Source organism: Harmonia axyridis, chromosome 7 (genome assembly GCF_914767665.1).
Source record: "Harmonia axyridis chromosome 7, icHarAxyr1.1, whole genome shotgun sequence".
Lineage (NCBI taxonomy): Eukaryota > Metazoa > Arthropoda > Insecta > Coleoptera > Coccinellidae > Harmonia > Harmonia axyridis.
Window position 1 is genome coordinate 19,995,127 of NC_059507.1, and position 21,342 is coordinate 20,016,468.

General features: G+C 36.0%; 1 protein-coding gene across 1 annotated transcript in view; it reads left to right on the top strand.

The window, feature by feature from the left end:
* LOC123684980 (carbonic anhydrase-related protein 10) overlaps positions 1-21,342 on the top strand; it is a 348,197-nt gene that overhangs the window by 256,609 nt on the left and 70,246 nt on the right. The window contains exon 6 of the mRNA XM_045624525.1: positions 21,070-21,165. Within this exon, the coding sequence (XP_045480481.1) occupies positions 21,070-21,165 (96 nt within the window). The remainder of the gene's footprint in view (positions 1-21,069; positions 21,166-21,342) is intronic.

Consider the following 21,342-nt stretch of genomic DNA (forward strand, 5'->3'; position numbering starts at 1 on the left):
TCCAGCCACTTGGCTTAATGAATCCCTAACAACAATGTCAATAATGAAAAATCTGGAATGCTGATACTAAGCCGAGTCAAGCAATGAAAATAAATAGATAATTGGACATTGGTCGACATCTGTGTTCGAATCTTAGTGTTATTAATTCTTGCAATTGTTTGTTACTATTGAAATAATAATAGTTTATTCTGAAATCTACCGGATAAACAATACATAAACAATATTAAAGAATACACAATAAAGTCTCGATAAGTGTAAAAACACTTGTTTCGAGATATGATTTTATGATTGTAACTGATCCCGGAAGATGGACATAAAATGTATAGAGGAAAACTGTGTTACGTGAAAAGAGCGTATAATATGCAGGGTGAAATTTTGAACCCTTACAACTTTGTCAGCTGATGTTTGAGATTTTGGTCGCTTACTATCACCTTGGTTCAGGCATGTAATGCTGAACCCATATTTTATTCACAGTCAAATATCGATGCAAAAAATCCTTTCTAGTCCATTGAAACAGCTTCAAATGAGTTAAGAATCATTGTTGGTTTTGATCAGCGGCGAGCAAGCGCAACACTCAATGCTTTCTCATTGACAGATGTTCACGTAAAGCCGTGAATACGCTGCATTGTGATTTGTTCAACTCCATCGCTATCTCAAACAACTTTAATTTACAGTCATTCAAAACTATTTCGTGAACTTTTTTGATGTCCTCCAAAATAACTGACGCATTCTGATATTGAAGTCAGCATACGAAATTTTAACAGTTGTTGTGAAACTTCAACACTCATCTTTTGAGAAAAAAAACAGATTGGCTCTGTCGGTGTCATATGTGCGCCAGTGGAATTCTATTCCAATAATATCAACGTATATCAGTGTCGCAATGAATTGGAAAACAACGAAACTGAATTTGGTGAAATGAAATCTCGCTATGATTGATGTCAATTGTAGAAATTCCTCCCCTATGCTCATATCGAAATGTCCCATCATTTCATATTATCTGGGTTGATTTTCAACATATGCTAGATTGAAAACCAATGATGAATAATCATTATAAAATCGTAAATATTATTCAGTGATCATCATCAATATACATATTACATTCCAAGCGTAACAAACTAGTTTATTGTTGCATTGCTTCAAACCATATTCGAATTACCATAGAATTTCAACAATTTGGGTGTATCTTTACACGGAGTTAGATTATGCTGAATATTTTATGGGTGGTCGGCTCATTAATTCCATTATAATTTATGAAGCGATGGTGGATATAAAACTTCTAATTATAAATATACAGGATGCTTAAGGAATGGAGGTCGTGGTGTTAGAATAAGTGCAGTGCAAAATAATTTGGGCTATTCTGGAAAAAAATCGTTTCGGCATTTTTAGCCATGGTACAGGGTGCTGGAAAAAACATTTATATCTAAACTAGCGGCAAAATGTAATGAAATTTTGTATGAGTTTTAATTTACATCATTTAAATGATGAAGAATCACATTTCAATTTCATTTGAACATCCTTTTCCTTGAATACGAAAGCTGTTATTAAAATCCAACAACTAGCTTATTTTGCCGTGTTCTTTTTATCCTACCAACAGGACAACTCTTTCTGCAACACGCTCTTTGAATGAGATGAATTGGTGCGAAAAAAATTTACCTGTGTGACAAAATACCAAGGATTTCATGATAACCGACTAAAGAGTTGAGTTTCAAAATCTTCAGAACAATGCGTCAACTTTTTGTGTCCCTTGGTCAAAGTTTCGAAACGAATACATTTCTAAAATTGATGCTCTCTCAAACAACCAAAATGAGTCGACTGTGACGGAAAGTGTGATTCAACTCGAAACTGAATTGTGCAGAAATACTTAATTGTTTCTGCAATTCCCCGCTGTCTTTATGAAGTTTGAGGGGAATATAAACACTGAAAAGGGGCTGTTTGTTCTCTATATTCAAGAGTTCACCTGCTTCGTGCTATTCAAATCACAAAGTCAATATTCTGTATAAATTTTGAATGATAATTAATGCTCGGAAAGGTACTTCAACGGTTTTGAATGGTGAAATTCGTTTCTAACTCGAATTTAATGGTGCATTGTTTAAGTTCTTATTGGCGATAATTCCGGTTGATACGAAAACGGAGGAGTTGGCCTTCTTGAAATATGAACTCTCGAAAATATAAGAATTAATTATAATCAGGAGTATTTGATGAATATATTGATGGAATGAAACGGAAACGATGTCAAATATTCTTTTTTTCACTCTATTTCAATCTCGATTTCAATCCATTCTTGAAGGGATATGAGAATCCTCAAGAATTCAATTACGCACAGGAATACCTATCCCAAATCATTGGTGAATTTATATTTACATTCCTCATGAAAAATTAGAATTAGAGGAAGGAATAGTCTTTTTTCAGTGCCTCTTCTAGTGAAGATTGGCGACAACTATGATGAATTCATTCCTCTTTTGGGTAGTGTGAACAAACAATTGGACATCAATCCTTGTCCAGTCTCTTATATTAATTATCCTTCAAAGTTGTCTCCTTCCTCGTACTCATTTGCTTTTATGATCAACTGGAACAACTGGTAGTGATAACCTATCAACAATTGTCCGAAGTATGCCATTTCCTCTTTTTAATGATGTTAATAGTTCCCTATCTGCATTAACACTGTCTTGCACCCTCTCATTCGATACTTCATCTGTCCAATAAATATTGAGCATTCTGCGAAAGACCCATATTTCAAATGCTTCCATCCAATATAAAGGAATAGAGTATTCGACCATTCGATGACGTAGTCTCTTCGTTTGCTTCGTTTGCATGCTCTAGCATGCTTGATCATGCTTGAAATAAGATCAAGAGTAGACTCTTGATCTTAATTCGATGTCTGGATCAAGACTGTCACTTATCTAGCATCCCAAATAACTAATTTTAATTACTGATTTTATGCATCATGTTGGTTGATATATTATTGGTCTTTGATATTGCCATGACCTGTTTCTTTTTTAGATTGATCAATATGCCGTATAATCGTCCTCTTTTACAGACAGCATCTGGATTCCTTACTGTCTGATGGTAGGACCTTGTTATCAGCATATCTTACGTTGTTCAGTATCACCCTGTTCACCTTGATATACTCTTAAATGTTTTTGAGTGCTTTTATGAAAATTTCCCCAGAGTATATATTGAACAGGGGTGGTGAGAGACAACCCTGCCTAACTCCCCTCTGAATTTCAACCGTCTCGATCTTTTCGATTCGGTCCTGATCTTATCTTTCTGGATTCAATACAGATTTCCCGTAATGTCTCAGACCTCAAAAAGAAACATTTTCAAATCTAGGAGGCCAAGACAACGAATCGATTTGATTGTCTTCAAAATAGCCAACGTAATTCTGGATTGAAATGGTCGATCATTATCTTGCTGAAAACGTGGGCTTTGCGAAGATTGGTCTTTTGTATTCGGAGAAATTTATTAATATTTGTATATGTGGACTCAATTGTCTGCTCTTAAGGTTATCGTGTACCAGCAGACTAACACGGTAGATTATTTATTGTTCAATTACATGACTCGAAAGTAGCTTCTGAAAGCATACATCAAATTTTTCGAACTTTCGTATCAAATTGGTAAAGGAAACGGAGAATTTTTCAAGTATTCAATGCGTTAATGACATCAACGAATCGACGAACATAAGGATTGTCCAGATCGGTAGCCGACGCCGACGGTCACTATCATTCAGCGTCAAGTTGCGCTATTATGTTAGCTTATAGGGAAACCAATGATCCAGATTTCCGTGCGTAAAGTCGGTCTGCTATGCGTCAGAATATTTGGTTTTACCACATTCTAGATGTAACGATTGGCGGTCATGTTACCTCCAATGAACACCAAAGACGACCTCCTCCTACAAGTAATAGCACCCTATATCTTAATTCCAGCAGTGTAAGTATAGTATATCCAAAGTCACTTGGAGGATGCCAGAATATTTCGATTATACAAAGGTGTTCCTTTGGGGTCAGTGAATTTATTGCCTTACTTTCAAATAAATTTTTAGCGGATCGCGATATCCACTTCAAAGAAACATCTGGCCAAGCGTCTTTATGGACTAGTGCAAGTGACTTTGGATATACTTTACTTGCATATTAATTAGAAATTAAGGATATTGCTTTTTACAATGTCGTAATTTCATACTTGTATGGCTGAAATCAGATCTTGATTGGAATAGCATTGTCTTTCATAATGAATCTATAATCTGTTTGGGCATTAAGATGGACATGCAACGGTCAGAATCGGTGAGATCCTCTTGTTCTGTACTGTTGGAATCACCAGTGTACGGTACATCCATGAGGTGGTGGAACCCCATATCCTGTCTGATATATGAATATTCACCAAGCTCTTTTCTAACAAAATATGCGAGACCACGTTTGGCCAGAATGACGTTGGTCCACTTTGAAGTCAATCAGCTCGATTTGTTGCCTTGATCCCCTTAGTTCCTAGTATTTCATCTATTGAACATGTCTGTGGTATTAAGATTACACCGTTGATCCCATTCTCCTCAAACTCAAGTGTCACGATAGACAAGTAGCCTGGGATGAGATACCTCAAAAGGAAATCGATCATCTCATTAAGGGTTATATATACCTAGACGAGTTTCTGTGGATATGAGACCTCATAATCAATTATATTTTATCAACGATTGAGTTTTCTGTAATATTGTTCAATTATTAACGTTACCCTATGTGTATTAAATTCATAAGATACTACTGGGTGTTCTTTTTTCGATGTCACGCAATATATTATGGCTTGTGCTTACATTTGATTCGATAATATCAAGTTTTACCTGCCCCCTACCACACAATGACTCCTTATACATGCCTTATCCAGAAGCCTCATTATCGAAAATAATAATCCGAAATTGCAGCACGTCTTATCGCTTCACAGAGACGTATTAGCCTCGGATGTTCACACATTCATCATCCCGGCACAAAAGACATTATCGGCTCTTCAGTTCTGGGTGATTTACCACAGTGGTTATACGTATCAAATTCGGGAGTTAAACTTTCCTTTGGGGTTAACCGAGGGAGCAGTAATGCGTTCAGGAAAACGTGTGAGGAATTGAGAGGAGTATCGGCGTGAATAATTGAAAATGATATGGAGGATTCATCACAGGTATGCCGCTATGTCTGACTGCTGTTATTTCCTTCGCGTCGATCCTGATTCGTGAGGATGCAGGGGATGTTTCCACTGCCGAGGGGATGATTTCCCTAAATTATTAGGTTTTCATATTATATCCGAGTTTACGTGTTGCCTTAAGTTGTTTCCTTTCGCCGTTATGTTTTTTTTAGTGTCGGTTGGGAAACGCAATATTATGGCTGAGTGAAGAGTGGTCTGGAAAAAAGGAATGGAATTGGTTGGGATGATCGTGGAAAATTTGTCAGTTTCGATGTAGAGAATCATTTTGTTTAGGTTAAACTGCGTGTTACTGAAGCTGTGGGATTCATTCTGTTTCTAATTCTAGTAAGCCTTCCAAAACACATAGATGAATGCAGTGTTCTCCCAGAAACAAAAGAAATAGCCAATCACCTCTTGCTTTTACAATACGAATGCTTCAATCTTGTTTGAAATATATTCAGCGAAAATATTATAGGTTCTGAAGGAATAAATTTAGATGAACTAAATAGTTTTCCAATAGGAGTTATGAAATTGAAAAGGGCACTCAATTACATAGCTCCCATCTCATCGGTTCGAACTTGATATGTAGGTGCCGAAGTAAAATCAATAAATTATGCAAGAATAATGAGGTCGTTTCAGTCAGGGTGCCTGGTCACTTGGGAGTCAAAAGCAACGAAGCAGATAATACACTTGTGAGAAAGGGAAAGAGATTAACACCTTTTTGTGATCCAAAACTTTTGTGTAAAGAAAAATTTCTTTGTGAAGAAGGGTTCAAAGGAAAGTAGGTTAAAGAAAGAGAAAACCTCCAGTGGAATCTTCCAGGGATGGATCACCTCATAAGAATATGTAATAAAAAACTGGAAGATGAAGATTCTGTAAGGTGGAGGAAGAAATTCCGATCAGCTGGTCGCATAATTCCTCGCCATATCGAATGCTTTTGTCGAAAAACTTGAAGCCAACTCAGATACTGAAACTCATTAGAACTCTATTACTGGAGCTGAAGATGGTAAAGTGTTGGGCAAAACTCTGATGAAGGGCACAATCGATCTTGACGTCGCGGTGTTATGTAACCTCTTAAATTAGATATAATAGGGTTCAATCGCACTGCCGCCTTATAGTATATTCTGCCTCATCAGAGCTATTCTCGCCATTACTTGATTCACAGCTCGCCTTCCAGTTCCAGATTTCTTTAGGCTTAAGGAGGCTACTTCTTCACTTCTAAAAGTTTCTTGTTCAAAGCATATTTTGCGTTGGCTAATGATAACGAGGCATTCAAAGACCAGATGATCCGGAGTTTCTTCCTCCTCCCCACATAATCTGCATTCGTCATTTTCTGTTAGACCTATTATCATCAAGTGCTCCTTGAGTCGACAATGCCCTACAAGGAATCCAATGAAAAGGTATAGCATATTTTTGCTAGATTAGATTAAGATTCAATCAAGGAGATCACATTTCACTGCGATCTAATGGTCTTTTGTGCCCCTCATCAGAGCTATTTTCTCCATAACGTGATCTACAGCTCGCCTTCCAGTTCCAGATATTCTCCAATATCTGGGATGGCTTCGAGGAGGCTGATTCCTCACTTCTATAAGTTTCGTGTCCATGGCAGGTTTTGCGTTGGTTAGCGATGGCGAGGCATTTCGTCACTAGGTGATCCGGAGTTTCTTTCTCCTCTCCACAGAATCTGCACTCGTCTTTTTCTGTTAGACACATTTTCATGAGGTGTTTCCTAAGGCGGCAATGCTCTGTGAAAAATCCAGTTCGGAGGTGTAGCATATTCTGACTAAGATCCAGAAACTTCTTGGATCTTGTAGAGTCAAGGTTTCGAAGAAACTTTTTGGAGTGATTCAGGGCGTTTTTCTCTTTCGGTTGCCTCCTTTTCCTGAAACTCTTTCTTGTAGGTACATCTGTCTATACCGCAGAAAGGTTCCGGGCCGATGAAAGGAGTTTGTGCTCCTTTTCTGGCATGTGTGTTGGCCTCCTCGTTCCCTCTGATTCCCGAATGGCTGGGAACCCAGACTGAAAAGCCCCTGTTATTCTTACCCATTTCATTTCTTCGGCACTCCAATACCATCTTAGAATCGATGATATGTGAGCTCAGTGCTTTAATTGTAGCCTGACTATCGGAATGTAGCGCTGTGTCATATTTCCGATAGTTTCTTGCTATGTTAACTTCTACAATATTTTTGTTAAGATTCAGATACTTCTTAGATCTCACAGTGACAAATTCCGAAGAAACTTTTCAGAATTATCCAACCCTGGAAGATTCCGCTAGAGTGTTATCCTTTCGGTTTTTCCTCCTTTTAAACCTCTCACATACTAATCAAGATTCCTCTCGACTATTTTATAGCCATCTTCCTACACCCAGTATTCAATATACGGCGAAATATCAAAAGACCTCAAACTGCTCAACTCCCAATCAAAGATCCAAGTGCTTCATCATAAGACGATTATAATTCCCATCACAATATAACCACCGGAGCACCGAATGACTGAACGTCTATGTATGTAACACGTCGAATGACGGTGTCAATTTCCCCAATATGTATGCATAAACACCTACTCTTTGATTTGGTCCCACGAGCCGCGCTAATCTCCAGAAACCGATAAAACAGGGTTCGTCAATTGATGTCGGGCACAGTCTAGAGAGGCTTAATTCATTTCCCTAATAACTTGCTTCCCAATGCCGCGAATTAGTACGAAACGATCCCCCCTTCTGCGTATTCAAACTAATACTTATTGCTTCTCGTGCCATGCGAGTACAGAGCATCGCCAATTTTGCAGGTGGGTAAGTAGTTGCTCACAATGGCATGCTGCCGGGGAGACGGATGCTCAAAAGATGAATAATTAAGTACATAATTCCCGCGGTTATTTGTGTATCGGACTGGGAAATTGAGATGTGTAATCTGTACGGGTAGAGTTGATGTTTGTGGGTGTCTGGGGTGGAGTGGTGTACTACATTTGTATATGGAGGGTTTAATAATAATACTTTGCTTCCGCCGTTTTTTCTGTAATTCGAGGCTTTATTGTAAAAAACTGGTATACATTTATGATTCAAAGTATTGTCCTTCGCTGTCCACTACTTTCTCCCATCTTTCGAGCAACGTACGAACCCCGCAGTGAAACAACAGGTTATCTTTTGAAGCGATACACGAATGGAATCAATGTTTCACTTCTTCATAAGACCGGAAGTACTGGTCAGCCAGGCCACGTGCCTTTGATCGAAACAAGTGATAGTTCGAGGGAGCAACGCCTTGATAATACGGCGTATGGGGTAGGACAATTTCAACGTTTCCAAGTATATCTTCACCACTTTTGCAATATGTAAAATCACTTTGTCATGCCTCTCGTTCTATTGCGACTGTTCGTCTTGGAAGGCTCGGCTCAAACGCATTAATTGCGTTCTATAACGATCCCCTGTGAATGTTTCAGTCGGTTTTAACAACTCAATATAGACTACGCCGAGCTGGTCCCATCCAATATTGTTCATAACCTTGGAACCGTGAATATTTGGTTTGATCGTCGACGTGGAAACATGGACGGGATTATCGTAATGAACCCATTTTTTGTCTCTTGTCACAATGTGATGCAGAAATTCCTTAGGTCTTTGCGTTGCGAGCAACTGTTCACAAGCAAACAAACGCCTTTCAACATCTCTCGGTTTCAAATCGTATAACACCCAATTTCCTTGTTTTTGAAACATTCCTATGACTTTCAGGCGTTTTGAAATGACTTGTTTTTTTGATCAAGTGATGCTTCCAATTCTGCATCTTCGAAAACCCTCCTTCTTCCACCGCCATGCTGGCCTTCGACGTTGAAATCACAGTTTTTAAAGCGTTGAAACCACTCTAGGCACGTTCTTTCACTAATAGCGATCTCACCATAGGTATTTGAGAGCATTCGATGAGCCTCAGTCGCCAGATTTCGGCATGCACAGTTTCTCGTTGTGAGTGCATCGGCATCTTCAAAATAACATGTGGATTTTCTAATCCCCAAATGTGGATTGTGCTCATTAAGATATCCTCTGAGGTGAAAATGAGCTACATCAGAAAAATGGTTTTTTTTCGGGAAAATGTTCGTTTTTGACCATACAATCATTAGCCTATTGAGGCGGAAAAGCTTCGGATTGTCACGAGGTTTCAGTTCAGGTTGAACGCTGTGAGCTCACATATCGAAGTCTTTTTGTGAAATTATTCTCAGAGAAGTGCAAATAATATTCTTAAGCACGATGACTTGTTGATGTCAAAGAATGTTGAGACACAGTTCACGATATAGCAGCCATGTTTTCAGGTGTACATACTGGACGAAAAAGTGAAGTGTTTCATCCAATAACGACGTAGTTCACGAACTCGTTTCACCAATTGATCCACAAACTGCCGAGACGGCATATCATTTCTTTTGAATTTTTCACGTCAATTTCTTGAAGTTTGAATAGAAGATTCACGACTTTGGAATCAAGGTTTTATTTTTCTTTATTTTTCCTAATATTTTCAGGCATACATAGACCCATTTCGTTAATATCAAATGTTAAACTTACTTTCTGTCATAACATCGAATGGCGAAAGTGTTGCCAGACTCCAAATAGCAACTACTTCAGAATGCAAATGTTTGATGGCTCACACACACAAATCGGCATTGAGCTTATATCCAAAATGTACAAAAACAAGTCAGCAATCATATAGGTATATAAAACAAATTATAAATTATAGTACTTATACCCAATGATCACCCGAATCTCACAGCATGAAGAATGCAATTATACATACATTTGAAATAACATTTATTGCTCACACAACAAGTACTCTATAAGCTTACACTTGAACTCAATGTATTCAACAATTTTAGACAGAAACTTCTTTGAAATGAAGCTGTTTTATGTCTCGGCACTAAGCAATATGTGTGAAGTTATTTGCGAGCTTTCAGAGTGGTGTCACTGGAATGCTCTGATTTTAAATATCAGTAAGACAGAATATACAGGGTGAGTCTTTGACTTGTACATATATTTTAACCGTAGATTCTTGAGGTCAAAAGAAACACTTTTTTCATTTACCATTTTTTCCGATTCGGCTCGGTTGAAAAGATATGGCCATTTTAAGTTTTCATAATGAGCTATGCCGAACCTGGAAATCAGCCCACTGCATAAATTTATACCATTTGAACTTTGGAAATGGGTTACTATATTAGCAAAACAAGCATAAACTCACTTTTTCCATTCCCATTGGTGACCGAAGTATTATTTTCAATATAATAAATGAGTTAAAGCAATTTCGTGGGAGATAAATATGTTGATTATTTTTCTCTTGATTTCTATTTTATATTCGATAATAATAAAAAATTCAGCTTGCAACCACCCATATTAAATCTAATATTCATATCCAATCATTTATTTTCGCTTTTTCACTTCGTTTCGTATTACCAATTCATATAACCTTTCATTTTCATAAAGGTGAAATAAACATTAATGATAATCATCTGTGGACTTCCCACGTTGCCAAGTTTACAATCACAAAACACTATAATGACAAAAAACCTACAGAATAATAAGCTAAATCTATGTACCTATGAATACTAATCATCTCGCATCTGTAATGTTATGTTTAAAGGTTATGTTATGTTTTGTCAATAAAATTCAAGAAACCCAACAAACGGTTGAAGTTTTGTACATAACTAGAAATTTGGGCTAATTGAGTATATTTTGTTATCTAGAGGTCAGCAAAAAAGTGGTATTCAAACCAGTATTCAATTTGAATTCTTATTATCATGGAATCAGTGAGAAAAGTTTTGAATTTTTAGGGTAGCAAAAAGTGTAAGAACGCTTGCATTTTGGATTGAATGAACCCAGAATACTTTATCTAAGTACCTACACAATAACTTAGCTCGAAAATGAAAAGGCAGTTTCATGAATGGATTTATGTGGAAGATGGAATCACCTCTGTATCACACAGAGGTAATTTTGTGATGGAAAAATTCCGATTTTATCTTGTTGAAAATAACAGTAGTATGAGGAGTAATAAATAATTTCCAGAAGGAATTGAATTTTTTTCCTTTTTCATCCTAGAAGCTTATAAGTTTCATGAATCTTCAATATTCCATTATTGATTAATTATTGATCTTGATTTTTGTATTAAAAATGAAATGGTGGTATTCAATATGAATATCCACTATTGAATATTCTGCTTTTTTCAACTCACTGAAGTTTTTTATTTATTTTCACGTTAAAACAATTTTGGCCCTCTTAAAAGTATGTCAATCAAATGTTCTAGGATGAAATTATCGAATAGCAAATGGATAGAAGTATTCAATCACGTAAAAATGAAATTTTAGGATGTATTGTTATGTATCGATGAAAGTTCAGAAGACTGGAAGAAGATTATAGTAATGTTTGGTAGCAGCAGTTTTTAATGGGATTTCAGATCTTGATTGGTGTTATTTTATAAGGAGCCTAGTTTGTGAAAATTCACTTGAAAATGAGTTTCGATCAGAATTATTCAAAATAGAATATTAACTTTAATGAAATATCTTCATATTATAGGGCTGTGCCAAAGCTCAGTAATTTGTTATCATGAAAATATTTGAAATCCTTTTCTTCTTAGTGTTCACTAATGCCAATATTCTGTCTGAAAATTTGATACCCAATAGGTAACTCCAAAAAATGCTCTCGAGTACTTTCGATAATAAAGAAGCAATTAGTCTTTCCTTAATATTATCAATGTTATAATCAACATCTTCGAAAATTTCATTTTCCTGAAGATGGTAAAATGGTATTCGGCTAGAAAAAAAGGAAGTACAACGTACAAGTAAATTTACTTGTTTGTTATCGAACAGATAAACTGAAAATATTATGAAACTTCCCAACAATTATGTGATCTTTTTTTTTTTTTTTCACATATCAACTACATGTAAAATAAATTTTGAATTCTTGTAAGGTATACCTTTTTTTCAAAAGTACTCAATAAACTGAAGCTTCTGATAAACTTATCGAAAGATTAACAGTGACTTGAAATCATGTATTATTGCCAAATCCACTCTTTTACTATAAATCCAGTATTCAAATCAAAATAGAAAAATATTTCTCTTGTGCCCCACAATAGGTATACAACATTCAAAGCAATTTGAAATAAAGATTTTTCATTACTGAAACAAAAAAATGCATATCAAAAAACAGGAATTGAAGTAGAAACTACCATAATAATAAATTGTCTTTATTTTCATTTAATTTATAAATAACCAGGTTTAACATTTTTTACTCTTATACTTCTTACGTAGATTCATTTAGCCTCAGATGGATTGTGCGAAATAAAAAACATTCAATAATTATTAAATTAGGCCTGCCATTATTCCAATTAATTCTCAATGATTCCTGATCTCAGATGTATTCATTATATTATTATAATATCTATAAACCACGGACAGTAACTACAAACTATGTATATGCCTTAAAATATCAATAGCTATTGATTCTGAAACATATGGATTGGATCAGTACATGTACTAGATAATAGGATAGGATCTGCGTTAATGGTGGAATCAGTGACTTTGAAATTATTTTTCAGTACATCGATGAGTATGAAGTTTGAATAAATATTTATTACTAGTATAACTAGTGCTTCACTTATTCAAGTAGTTGAATTTATCAACAGAATCATTGTATTGTAGATTTTTGGTTATTTCAATTAATCAATTTACTTTTCCATTCATTATATGGAAAAATTATCCTTATGAAATCATGAACACCTCACAGCAAACTGTTGCCGGTTGGATTTAATTTGAAGGGGTTCAAGATTCTCTTTAAATACAGGTCATCTGAAACTTCTCTGTATCTAGTGGGCAATCATCTTCACGAAGGAAAATCGTCGTCCAATTAAATTCATTATGGTGTTTTTCTGAATGATTCGATGAATTATTAGGAGATCTGAAAGTATACAATAATTATTCAATATATTATTTATATTATATAACTTAGTAACTTACTTACGCCGAACTATGTTGTTTCTTATTGAAACATAAAATATTTTCGAATCATATATCGAATTATTATTATTATTTGTTTGCCAAACATAACCACAATTCTTCGAGATTTCTCAAATTTTCAGTTTGGCCATGCGCATAGAGTAATAAACTCTGAGGCCATGCGCAATAGTTCAAATCGTTCATAACATACGGTAATCTAGCATATTATGACTTATTTTATTATACAAAATTCGATTTAACATTTCGGATGATACTAATTGTTACATTTAATGAAATTCATAATAAAATAAATTTATTAATTCATAAATTTGATGTTTTGTTTAAAAAATTATTCGAGATTCTTCTATGTTGATCGGTCATGCGCATAGAATGATCCGAAAACAATTGAAATTCGAATTTATGGTATCATGATTTCTGTTGCTTTGTTTAATGTAAATGATAAGTATTGAGTGTATTTAGTTTGTTAAGTGTTACCTAAGTGCATTTAACTTGTTAAGTGTTAAGTGTGTTTAGTTTGTTTAGTGTAAGGTGTTTGTTTAGTGTAAAGTGGTTTGTGAAGTTCTTTAAGTGTGTTAAGTGGAAATTAGCAGAATGTATTCTAACCAGGAGATGGTAGATATGTTGGAATGCTATTTCACAAATGGAAAAATAGCGAGAAGAGCTAAAGAAGCTTATGGAAGGCTGTTTCCAAATAGGAGACAGCCAAATGAGAGAACTTTCGTAAGGATTGTTCAAAGATTGCGTGATCATGGAACCCTCGCTATCAACATGGTGGATAAGGGCCGAATGCGATCAAGAGCAATGGATGATGTTCTAGATGACGTGCAACAGCACCCCGAAACAAGTACGAGACGTTTCGCATTGCCCATACCATATTCAAAAGGTACAAGCTTTATTGCCGACGGATTTACCAAAAAGAATTGAATTTTCTCAATGGGTGAGCTTATTCAAATAACTTTATTTTCAAACTAAGTCGGCTGGTTCCCTCACTTGTCAATGCAAATTCAGTGTTTCAATCCATGATTTTTGACCTGACAACGTAGCAAATATTCATTTCTGTGAGTCTTTTCTATCAGAGTTGCAATTAGCCAAAGTACCCAATTTTTTGAATTTCACAAATTTTTTTTTTTTTTTTAAACACATATTACTCGAAAACGGGTCAATATACGAGAAAATATGAAGAATACTTTTATTTTTTAAATTAGCTAAATATCCTTCAATGAACGTCCTAGTTACTTTTGAGAGTTCGGTTCTTTGAATTTCTGGTATTTTTATGGGATGAAGTGTTCATAATGAAGAAACGGGGAGATGTGAATACAATTTTGTATACGGAGAAGATTCATCACATACATGAAAAACTATATCCCGAAATTCATTTTTTTTCTATACAACCATTTCCGAGATATAACGGAAAATGACATTTTTTTATCGATTTTCAACAGCCTGTATCTTTTTAACCGGGCCGAATCGGAAAAAATGGTAAATGAAAAAAGGGTTTCTATTGACCTCAGTAATCTTCGGTTGAAATATATGTACAAGTCAAAGACTCACCCTGTATACTCTCTTATTACTAACACTCATTCGGATCGTTTGGTATATTTGATGGATATTTGAATTCACTTCCTGAGATACAAAAAAATAGTAAGTTCTTATTGCATTATCTGCAAGATTAAGGTTTCGATATCTACTGAGTCCACGGGAAGTATTCATTACAGTATGGTTTATTGCTTTCTTCATTATAATGTGATGCTATGGGAACATTCAATTCAATCGAGTAGAGTGTTGGTAGCTCAAAAGACGATACTGAATTTGAATATTCACCTATCCACAAGGCTTTTGATTTGGTCGGACCATTTGGCATTACTGTCTTATAGAGATTATGTGATATAAATATGTCATCTTCAAGAGCGCAATTGGCGAATAAATGAACGGGCGCTCAAAAGCTGATGACTTCACGTCAAAGGAAGAGTAGATTGAAGGTAGAACTTGAACTATCTGCATATCTCTTTAGTAATTACATAATCGGTAATAGAATAAAGCCAGGCGGTAAGTAATCAATCACATAATTCGTCCGAAGAAACCTTCGCCTCAAAATTGACGAAAGTTCCACGTCATGCGATCACGGCCTCCTTACTCATTTTGATAAGGTTTCCAAAGTTACCCCCGTTCCTAATAAACCAATTAGGGGCGTCGAGAGCCCCGGAATTTCAGTTGGGAAAAGTTAAAATTTCATAAAGATATCAATGCGACTAATTACTTAGCGACTGCCCGAGAAAGTGAATAATGGGTTTAATAGTGTAATAATTATTTTATTAAATTTCGGACAATCTCTCCTCGCTCTAATTCAATTTTCATCCCTGATAATTTTCCTCAAGACCTACGCTCGGATATTCTCGCGATTATTTCAGAATTTTTCATTAGGTCCTAATTTCTTGGGCCGCTTTTTCTCTGCCATTCCTGCCTCTCAGCAGGTTTTTCATTGGCGCGGAGGTGGCGCGCTCTAAATTTCGTAGGAAATTTCGCTGCAGTGACAACGTCGTTATTCTAGGGAGATTCCGTAGTTTGCATCGGAGGAATTAAGAAGTATTAATTCCGTGATTAATTTTGCGAAGATTGGTCTTTTGTATTAGAAGAACTTTATTAATAGTTGGTTGGCTGGATGAAATTGGCTGCTTCAAGATTATCAAGTATCAGTTAGTAGTACGCTAAAGTGGGTTATTTGTTGATGAAATACATCATGAGTTCTGAGAAGAAGTTCTCAAAACAATAATTGAATACTATTTTGACTTATTCATAAATAATTGGTGGAATTATACTAAATGACCCGGAAAAGGGAACACCCAGTAATAAAAAATTCTTTATAAAAATCTTTTGTAAAAATTTTCCTCAGAGTTATGTTGGTGCTTGGTCAAACTTTAACAGTTCAAAAAATGTGAAACTAATAATGTTTTTAGCGTACATGATATATTATGCACTCAGGAACACGTAAGGTAATAGTTTTAGTAGGATTATTGATTTTCTATTGAGGTATCTCATCCCAGCTAGAGTATTTGGACTAGTTGGAGGATGGTTTGAAGGAAGTGAACTTCTTCCATAACACCCAAACATATTTATTGAGTGAAAGATAACAAATCGATTTGTTTGTCTTCGATATAGGCAAAAACATTCTTGCTATGTGGGATATTATATTAAATCGAGACATATTTTTTTCACATAAATGATACACAAGATTTGTAGAATTTGAGTTTTCTAGGATTCCAAGCACAAATGTTATGAATGTTTGATCAAAGCTAGAGAAAAAGGCAACGAAGTTGATACATAAATAATCAGGAGGCTACTGCAAATCGAAAAAAAGTAATAAAATACAGTATTTCAGTTGAAATATCGAAGATGTATGTACTTATTAATATGAGCAGCAACAACGCAGTGCTGAAAATATTTCATATTGATAGAGCAGTGATCCCTGCCCAACAAACCAGTTATAATATCACAAAAGAATACACAATGTTCGATTATTCACCGATTCAATTGACGTAGTTCGCGAAACACCACTCGAACTGCGCTCTCGTGATGTTTCGCGAACTACGTCGAGTGATGAGGTTCGAATGATTGAAATATATTGCCTGTGCTCGAATTGGTATTCGTTACAATTATATAACGAATAATTTCAATAACTATAACCAGACCACTGCATTTTGAAAATTCAATGAACTTGATTTTATTTTTTTACCGAACATCCAAGAATGTTACTATGGAATTGATCCCAATATGGCAGGAGACAAAGCAACAAAACGATCATACCACGTCGTCAAGGGTATACCCACTTATCAATAAGACGTTACTATGGGAAATTTACAGATTCTATTGGTTCTTCATAACATGAGTTTTATAATCAATAAAATCGTACCTTTCATTCTCAGTAAAATTCTAGTGTACCATCAACCGTGACCCATTCTGTATATGTGGTCTCTAAAGGTACAACCGGCACATGAATCATGAATGGGAGAGCGTTTAAATGGGCCAGACTTCCTTTCAGAGGATTTGTCTTAATTTTTCGATGACATATTCTGGAAGTTGTATTAAGTGTACCTCTCAAGCGTGGTCCGGGATGGGGGTCAAGGGGGTCATGACCTCTCCAAATGGAACCACCTAACACTTAATATGCGTTTCAAGCAGACAATGTACGAAATTTACCCATCAAAAAACTAGAAGCCCATAACGGCGATCCCCTCCTAAAAATTTAAGGCTAGGACCGCCCTTGGTATCTCTTCTATCCGAACAACAACGATATTATCAACGAGACACCGTGTATACACATCAATGTTTTTCCACCCCGCTACCCAAATGCTCCAAATCTTCAGCATCCAGTCGTCTTCTAAAACCGATCGACAGTATGCAAACACACACAGGATGGACCCCCCTCCTCCGTCCTTAAAGACGGGGGCGCCCAGACGCCCCATTACGTACGACCGTTCGCGCCTGTTTCGTCGCTCGCCCGCCTGCCCCAAGATTCCGTTTTATCGTCTTCGCGAGACTTTTCAGTTCACACGTCGCGCAAATATTATGATTACTCGAAGGCCCCGCGATTCAATATTTGATCTCACATTCGGCGACCTTTCCGCCCGACGGGGCTCGAATCGAAGGCAGTCTGGTCCTTCGAGCCGGATGATCGAGGACGTCCTGATTGGATGGGAGCGTATCCGCTTTGATCTGCGGGACGGCGCCAATTAGATTTCGGATTTTTTCGGATTGGGAAGCGATGATGAGGTGTTTGAAGTTGAAAATGGTTTTTGAGGAGGTTTGTTGTTGTTGGGGATGACCGTTGATGATCGATTATGGATAGAGATTTTCGTTTTAAGGATAGTGGTTGGGAAATTTGTAAAAAACAAGCCTATTGATTGAAGAGCGTTAGAAAATGGACCGTGATAAGAAGCAGAACAAATGTTGAAACTAGCTCAAGATAAAGAGACTTTTTGCATTTGAATCCCCAAGTTAGGGAGACTCAATATCATACACAAAGAAGAAGGATAGTGCTTGGAAGGAAAATTGCTATTTCGGAGGTTTGAAGATGATATGGGTCTAAGTACAAACACCAAGAGAACAAGAGTCATGGTGATCATTACACAGATGTTTTGTTTGGAGAAACATTAATAAAATATAATCAGCAAAAGATTGAACGGATAAAAAAATTTAATATTTGGGAACATAACTTCTGGAGGAGTGGAAATCTAGAAATAAAATGAAAGCCCGTTTAGAACAAACCTGAGCAAGATTTCTCACAGTTCCAATAATTTTCACGTGCAGCGTTTTCGATCTCAGATTCAGACTGAGATTTGTGGAGTCCTATTTCTGATATGTATTTCTTTATGGTGTAAAGGGATGGACCCTTAAGGTGAACTTCTTAAACAGGTTGAAAGCCTTTAAAATCCTGAAGATACGCATACTATAGACAGTCAGAGTAAGGAATGATAATGTTTTCAGACGAGTGAATAGAGGTCGTGATCTACTTAAAACAATAAAGCGAAGAAAAACTGATCATTTTTTAGTGACATGATGCGAAACCCTAAATATCAGCTCCTACAACTGATTATTAAGGGCAAAATCGAAGGGAAAGAAAAGCCATGGAAAATAAGATCGCAAACGTTCATTGACGGATTTGCATATGAAAAAGAAGAAGATTTTAACAGTTCATTCTACAAATCCCCTGCTTAAACAGTGAAAGCATATGTTTTCCTAAAAATTGGACTTGATTTTTCCACATGATCACTTTTCTGAAGAAATATTAATCTTAGCTTTCGAAAAAGACTCGGCAATAACTTCTTCATTAAAACCAAATTTCTTTCCCTGGAGAATGCTTCTTTAAACAAATCTTGTTATCAGTGAGGGGCACATCGATAGAATAGGGTGGTCAAGCAGTTGTAAGCCTACCTCGTTTAATTTGACCATGGTTTTTATCGATTTCTCTCCAGCAGCATTGTTTTGGCGAAATGGATTTTTTTCTTTTGCAGTTGATGATGATTTCTTTCAATTTTAACAAAGAATCGATTGAATAAGGTTCTGTAGTATTCACTGTTAATGGTTTCACCTTTGAAACTTGTTAACTACTGACCAAAATCAACAACGCATCGTTGATTCCGATCTCTGTTTGGAGATATTCAAATGAAATAAATGTGGGGTCCAGTTATTGTTCCCTGTAAATAATTGAGATGGTCAACCGGATGCTTGGAGACCTATTAGTTTCTTCAAGTGTCGAGGGCATGACAGTTTCAATGAATTTACAGGGAACGAATTGTTATTGTACATATAATGTAAAAAGGATGTGTTATTCTTCGAGGTGTCGAAGATATGTCATGGAGTTGTAAATCTTGAAGAGATTTACTGGGGGGTTGTGAAAGTTCGAAGACAATATGGTCGTACCAGATGTGTCACATCTGTGTATCAGGTTCTAGTCCTTCGAGAATATTCGATTTCCAGGAATCCGCGAAGATCTTTGTGGGCGGTACGGCAAAGGCGAAATTCAGTACCGTAGTGAGAAACTTGTAATTAAGACGTAATTAAGATCTTCTCAATACTGAGTTTGTACTCTATAATTGTGGCTTTGTAAATAGATGTAAATAATTCAAAAGAGTTCAATTATTACAAATCCAATAAAGTCACGGAGAAAAAGACGAAAGGCCAGGTAATCGAATCATACCTCTAGACGATCGATTAACCTTGCCTACATAAACATAATTTTTTATGTCAATATTTGCAGATAGTGGACAATATATATATATATGGATACAGCATTTTAACTCTATGTCAGAGAGATTGTCAGCTACTCAGCTTGCACTCTTTCCACTCAGAAAAAAGGTATATTATTTAATGATGGACAAAGCTCCTACGAAAGTTTTAGATCGGCCAATAGGGTAAACGATCTATTTGGGGATTGTTAAGCAAGCTATAGAACGAAATATCACATTTTGCAAAGTCTGCTCTCTAGGTTATTCAATATATACAATTTCCGCAAGGGTCTGTTTTGAAGAAGTTACAATGATTTCATATAAAAAATATCCTACTTATTCCTGGTATGTAAATTTCGATAATAATTTCACCTTCATTCTCTGAGTCTGAATATACGTAGAACAATTTTGAGCCTGTGAATGGGCTCACGGGGAAGATTAAATTGAAATAATAATATATAATAATAATAATAATAATTATGTTTATTCATTCCGAAATACAAAAAATAATACACATTAATTCTATCCAATTAATGAATGAACAAACATAAATCTCCCACAAAAGTTGACACTTGTGCGTGGGTTGTAATTCAAATTAACAATAATTCCATGGACACACGAACACACAACTAAACAAACTTATTCCTGCTCGTGAATGTATCCCAAAAGGACTTAGGTTTGCTCCTGATCCAGGTTTCAACTCTTTTATTGAACGTTCTGTTATTTCTTGTTTCTCTGATATCTACTGGAAGTTCATTATAAAGGATGTAATAACTTTTTCCATAGCCATCCCTATTCCAATGAGTGAGAACTCCAAACTTATTTCAATCCAACTAAGGAAACCACAATAATTTCAGTGTATCAGTTTCGGGAATCAGAATGCTCACTCAAATAAAAATTTAAAAAAATAATATCTGCCTTCTGTTAATGTTTTCTAATTGATCATTTTAATTCCTCATGAATTAATGAAATGTACAGATACATTGGTTTCTACTGCTTTGTTATTGAATTATAGTTTTCTCCATGAAGCAGTCATAATGAATTCAACTGTTTCATAGAAAAATACCACCTTATGCTGCATTTTACAAAACAATAGAAATAAGTAACATAACCTCAATCCACTTCCTCCCACGATCCCAACAATCGAACGCCCACCGCTTCCCGAAACAAAAACAAAAATCTCTGGCCGGAATTGAAAGTTTTTCTCCATTATTTCCAGATACAAATTTTCGGCTTCAACTCTCAACTCTATACAAACTTCTCAGACGCCCTGCACAGAGCTCAGGGGATAGTGGTGGTGGCCCTACTGCTCCAGGTAAGCAACTATTTTATATTTATCCTCCCACTTTGAACTTATCTCGCTTCGCACAGCCGTGCCAGAGATCCTGAACGGAAATCCGTTTTTATTCGATTTCCAGACATTGACGAGAGCCTTATTCGTATGAGATCCGGGTGGATGTTGTCCAGATTCACAAAGGATCGCGAACGATTC